Source organism: Equus przewalskii, chromosome 18, assembly GCF_037783145.1.
Source record: "Equus przewalskii isolate Varuska chromosome 18, EquPr2, whole genome shotgun sequence".
NCBI lineage: Eukaryota > Metazoa > Chordata > Mammalia > Perissodactyla > Equidae > Equus > Equus przewalskii.
The window spans coordinates 9,969,131-9,974,478 of record NC_091848.1 but is presented as its reverse complement, the minus strand read 5'-3'; the positions used below and the strand labels follow the sequence as shown (position 1 = coordinate 9,974,478).

At 60.3% G+C, this 5,348-nt stretch overlaps 1 protein-coding gene across 7 annotated transcripts; it reads left to right on the top strand.

Annotated features, from left to right (window-relative positions):
* Positions 1-209: 209 nt before the first annotated feature.
* LOC139073344 (ral guanine nucleotide dissociation stimulator-like) lies at positions 210-5,132 on the top strand. Of its 7 annotated transcripts, none has more exons than XM_070582207.1 (8): positions 210-347; positions 745-941; positions 1,208-1,315; positions 1,722-1,832; positions 2,771-2,964; positions 3,611-3,670; positions 4,371-4,564; positions 4,829-5,132. In XM_070582207.1, the coding sequence occupies exons 2-8, from the start codon at positions 840-842 to the stop codon at positions 4,990-4,992; spliced, it is 933 nt and encodes a 310-aa protein (XP_070438308.1). In that variant the 5' UTR covers positions 210-347; positions 745-839; the 3' UTR covers positions 4,993-5,132. The 7 variants fall into 7 exon arrangements, with proteins under 7 accessions (XP_070438308.1, XP_070438307.1, XP_070438306.1 ...); XM_070582206.1 differs by having other exon boundaries at positions 741-941; XM_070582205.1 differs by having other exon boundaries at positions 210-360.
* The last annotated feature ends 216 nt before the right edge of the window (positions 5,133-5,348 follow it).

The window sequence follows — 5,348 nt, the reverse complement described above, 5'->3', positions numbered from 1 at the left end:
GGAAGCCAGCTCTGCGTCCTCAAGGCTGGGGCTCTGGCTGCACACAGGCATTCCCAGGGGCCTCTGGAGAAGGCTGTGTTGGTGGAAGTGCATACAGATCTGGAGATGGCATGGGGGTGAGGGGGAGTATTCGGCAGTGTACACGGGCATTTGGTCAGTTCTTGTTTGAGGAGGAGCCCAGGTCCGGGGCACCCTGGATTGTAGCCCTGCCCACATCACACCCACGGTGGAGGCAGTGGCGGCCACTTTTCTGCTGAGCTCAGGCCTATGCAGTCCTGAATTGAATCTCTCACTGGAACATTGGGAAACTGAGGCCCCTAGAGGGGTAGGGAATGGCCCTCGACAGGGTGAGTCCAATGGGTAAGTGTGTGTTCTGACCTTCTAGGGCAAGACTGGGACCCCACGCGGAGGCTTGGCTTCTGAAATTAGGAACCATGAGACCTTGAGAAGCTCTTGCCAATCCCTCCCTTTTGTGGGAGCTGTTTTCTTCTTGGCCTCCACAACCTGAGCACACAACACGCGGACGCACACAAACACACACACACACGCGCATGCACACACACACAAACACACACACACACACACACACACGACATTGACCTTGGATGCAAGGATGGACTCTAGGGTGGGATCCGAAGAGAAGCAGACACAGGGCAAGTGGCAAGAGGAAGAAACACGAGGTGGGAGGCATTGCCTGCAAGTGACACCCGCCTGCAGTTTGAGAGGTATCGTCCTCTAAGGTAGGACACACGCCAGAGGACATGTCTAGCAAGTCCACGCTCCGGTCCTCCCCAGTGTGCAGACAGGAGGCCGACAGGCCCTGAGAGACACAACGGCTTATGCAGGATCCAGAAGAGGTAAGGAAGAGGACTTGTTTCTGCGTCAGTCTCAAAGCTGGGACCTCGGCCGCACCCAGACCCTCTAGGGAGCCTGTGAGACGGGTGTGTTGGTGTTCCTGGGTACGCCTACGACGTCGCATGGAGAAGGGGGGTGAGCAAGGCCATGGCCAGAGGACTGTTTGCATGGGTGGTATCTGAGGGGGGCACTCAGGTAAGGGCACTGCAGGAAATGAGGTCACTTCCTTGACAACAGACCCCAACAGACTTGGAACCCCCGCAACTAGGCAGCCACGTGCGCAAAGCCAGCTCACTTGGCTGGAGACTCTTGATAGAGAAACATGTTCTCCTGCTTTCTCCCGCCTGACCAGGGCTCTGGTTCCCAGAAAGCCCGCAGGGAGAACCTTTGGAGACGTTGTGGACGCTGGCTCAGCTCCCACGCCCCCCACCGCTGGACCTTTGGCAGGAGGTCCTCTCAGGTAACATGAGGAAGCCTAGAGCAGCCCAATCGAGGCCAGACCAGCTCCCCGAGCCCTCCCAGGGCAGCCCTCATCCCGTCCTCGTGAGTGTGGGGGCCAGAGGGACGTGTGGGCAGGATCTGCCCTTGGCCGCAGAAGGTTGGTGGGCTGGCAATAACCTGCTTTTCCCGTCACGTTCCCAAGCCAGGACAGGGCTGGCAGGACTGAAAGGGGACCCCTAAGCTGCCTCCTCATTCCAGGCCCTCAGGCTGCCGTGTGTTTCCCTCCTCGGTGGAGGTCTGTGTGGACCGTGGGGCGGGGTATGTGTGTCCAGAGTGGAGAGAGTCACAGAGGTGTGAGAGCCAGCAAAGACAGCCAGTCGGGTCTCTGAGGCTTGCCGCCTGGCTGCCGGGCACTGTCTTTCCAGAGCGTCACTCAGGAGACGGGCCAGCAGCTGAGCCACGACGCCCTCGACTCCACCACCCTGCAGGAAGGGAAGGTGCCCCACGCTGCCAAGCGAGGCCAGGGCCGGCTCAGGGTGAGTGCAGGTGCTGGGGAGACCCAAGCCCCAGGGCCCCAAGACAGCACTGAGGACCCCAGGTCTTCGAAGGCCCTGAGACAGCCCCGGGGCTCCTGCCTGGAGCCCTGCTCCCAAAGGAATCTGAATCCCCATCTCTTCCCCCGACCTTGCCCTGCGGGCCCAGCCCCCGTCTTGGCCAGAGGAGACGGCCCTGTCCACAGAGGTGTAGCAGAGCAGAGACATTTCTAGCCCATCAGCTCACGGGCGTTCAAGAGTCCTTTTGCGTTCTGTAGAGATTTTCCTGTTTGAACTCCCATCCTCACGTGTCCATGTGGCCTGGCAATCCTTCCCCACCTTCTCCCAGTCGGACGCAGCATCCTGATGGATAGGCATGCTTTTTGCCCAACAGGACATGGGGCTCACAGGGTTCTTTCTGGTCCTCTGCCTTTGCTGTCCAGAGGAACACGTCCACGTGGCCTCTCGAGGTCAGGGCGTCGGGCCTCAGCAGGCTGCCCAACTTTCCAGAAGGGAGACCCATTAGCCCAGTGACTCAGCCCTTCACTGAACCCGCACCTTCTGTTGCCATTTCCACAGCACCGCCCTGATCACCCTGCCTGTCCTCCCGTCCTCATCCCTCCCAGCCCACGAAAAGCCTCTGTGTTCTCCTGTCTCGAATGGGCAGTTGGTCAGCCACCCCAGGGTTGATGCTCTTCATCCAGGGAGGGGCTGTCACTCCTCTGCCAGCACAAAGACCTAGGAGACCAAGAGGTTTAATCCTTCTCCACCTCACATCCTACTTGGAATCCCGAGAATTCTTCCCTGCCCTGGGCAATGATGCCCACTTCCGGCCACAAGTCACCGCGGGCTTGGGCATTCGGTGCGACCTCCAGTCCCCGGCACTCCTGGGGCCCGCGGTGCGGCCTCTGATGGCAAGCGGCCCCTCTGTCTGACCCCAGGCTGAAAATCCATCCCCAGCGAAGAGCAAAGCGTCCCGCCTGGGGTGGACCGTCCAGGCTGGAACGCGGCAGAAGCGAGTGGAGCACCTGGTGCCCGCCTTCCTGGAGGGCGACACCGCCTACGTCCACAGCTTCCTGTGCACGTATAGAGGTTTTGCCACCACACGACAGGTGCTGGAGCTTCTGTTTCAAAGGTGCGTGCCGTGCCCCTCCGCAGCACTGTGGGCATTCAGCCACCTACTAGCTGTGAGGCTGGGGATGTCACGGCACCTCCCCGAGCCTCGGTTTGCTCCTTGCAAGGCGGGCTGAAGAGAGGATCAGCCTCCAGGGGAGATTGTAGGGACTCAGGCAGGTGCTGCCTGCAAAGGCTTCTCGAGAAGCCTAACCCTCTGGGAGGGTCGACTGGAGCGGAGGGGCTGTGGTTGTGCTCATTGAGGATATTCCTCTTGCCTAAGGCGAAGCCTCCGCCTCGTCCCTCAGCGTGCCCGTGGCCTTCACTGAGTTGTTGTCTTCCCTTTGGAAAAGGAGATGGCAGAGCTCTTCTAGGTCTCTGACCTGGGTGAAGCCAGAGCAGCGATCCCTGGGCTGAGCCGAGGCCCCCGACCCACTCAAGCAGGAGTGAGGGGCCGGTTGGAGCTCCTTCCTTCATCACGCACACACAGAGGTCCCCACTAGGTGCAGAAAGTTTTCTAGGCACTGACCAGAATCCCGTGCGCAGAGCAGGCGACAGCCATGCCCTCCAGGGCTCCATTCTCCTTGGGAGTGAGACAGCGCCGCTAGGCTTCTCACGCAGGCCTGATCCCCAGTCCAGTCCATGCGACGTCCTCCTGTGTCTTCTAGATACGGTTGTGTCCTTGCCTATGGCGATGAGGACGGCGGACCCCTAGACCAACTCAAAAAGTGAGTGGGCTTTGGAATCCCTAGGAGGGCGCCCAGCGTCCACACTTGGAGGGCAGTTGCCTGCAGCGTCCCGCTCACTCATCTGCTAGAAGCTCCCCAGCGGGTGCTCAGCTCCTGCTCAGGGGGCTCAGGGAGTGCTCCGGGGCCACATAAGCCCCTCCCTGGTCGAGATACGGGGCAGGGGAGCATGACCCTCATGGGACACCTGGTGAATCAGGCAGCACGTAGGCCCAGGAGGGAAAGTTGGAGGCAAGAGGAGGGCCCTGGGAAGCATGGGCGGGAGACAATGTCCGTTGTTCCCTCACTGGTCAGATGTTCTGGGAGCACCTCCTGTGTGCCAGGGAGGGCAATGAAAAGAGGAGACTGCACCGCTCGCTGCCCTCACGCAGCTGACGTTCCAGTGGGCAGTGGGCGGAGAGATGCTCCAAGCAGTGTGTCAGGCTTCCCTGAGGCCTAGGAGAGGTGACGCCACCACGGCACAGGGCTCCCCCTTCCAAAGGCGTTTTCCTAGCCCCTCCTTGGTGCCCTGGCCTAGCTCTGCCAAGACTGCCAGATTGGAGGTGGCCGCCAAGTAGGACTGGCCCCTGGACAGCCAGGAGCGGGAGGCCCAGGAGCCCAGGCCCGCACAGGGATGCCCGGGAGGCCAGCGTGCAAGGAAAGGACCCTTCTCTGACTCTGCTGCCCACCTGTCCGTCCTCAGGGCCATCTCCTTCATTCTGGGCGCCTGGCTCCGATGGTACCCTGAGGATTTTATCCAGCCCCCAGATGTTCCCAGCCTGGAACTGCTCTTGGCCTACATCGGTCTCAATATGCCCGGCTCGGAGCTGGAGCACCGCGCCCGCGTTCTTCTTTCCCGGCTGGAGCAGCCTGAGCACACTGATGCCAAGACTGAGGGTGAGGAGGACTCGGGTGTGTGACGTGGGCGTGTGCAGAGGGGATGGCGCTGCGCCCCCCGGAGCAGAGTGTCCAGAGGCTGGGGTTCGGCTGGGAGCAAGGGGCGGGCTCAGATCACTCTTGCCAGGGACTCGAGTCTGGGAAGACTTTCGGGGGCGTGGTGCTTGGACTGAGACTGCTGGATTGGCGGCAGAGGGTCCCTTTCTTTGGAATGACTTGGGCGGGCAGTCATGTTGGTGGCGTTTTCTCTTCTTCCATCTCCAGCTGCAGCTCCACCGAAAGACGCGGAAGACCCTGAAGATCCGGCACCGTCTCTCCCTCTCGGGCCCAGCCCAGCTCAGAGCCGCACAGGCATCTTGCGAGCCACAGCCGGCTCAAGACCTTCAGCAAGCACTGGCAGCATCCCAGCCACTACCCTCAGCTCCTGAGCTGCAGCCCCAGAGAATCCTCGCCTTCCCCTAGCCATGGCGTGGGTTTTAAAGTTTTGTTTTTGGTTTTTCTTTACTTAACCTTTCCCTGTATTTTATCTCGTCAGTTCAATAAAGTTTAGTTCTTGGGTTCTTTTCAATTGTTCGCTGAAGTGGCGTGAAGCAGACTCACAACGTCACACCAACGTCATCCGCATCTAGTACCCGCCCATTTTTGTCCAAGAGAAACCCTGTCCCTGGGAAGCAGTCAGTCTCCCTTCCTCCCACCGCAAGTCCCTGGTAGCCACTGAGTTTCCTTCTGTCGGACTCCGTGCGTTTCCCTCCTCCGGAGTTTGCATGGAAGTGCCAGCCTTCCA

Bases quoted from the DNA above. Each gene is read 5' to 3' on its own strand.
- LOC139073344 (XM_070582203.1), top strand. The intron at 942-1,207 runs GTGTGTTGGTGT...CCGCCTGACCAG, and splicing joins CTAGGGAGCCTGTGAGACGG to GGCTCTGGTTCCCAGAAAGC. The intron at 3,671-4,370 runs GTGAGTGGGCTT...GTCCGTCCTCAG, and splicing joins CCCCTAGACCAACTCAAAAA to GGCCATCTCCTTCATTCTGG.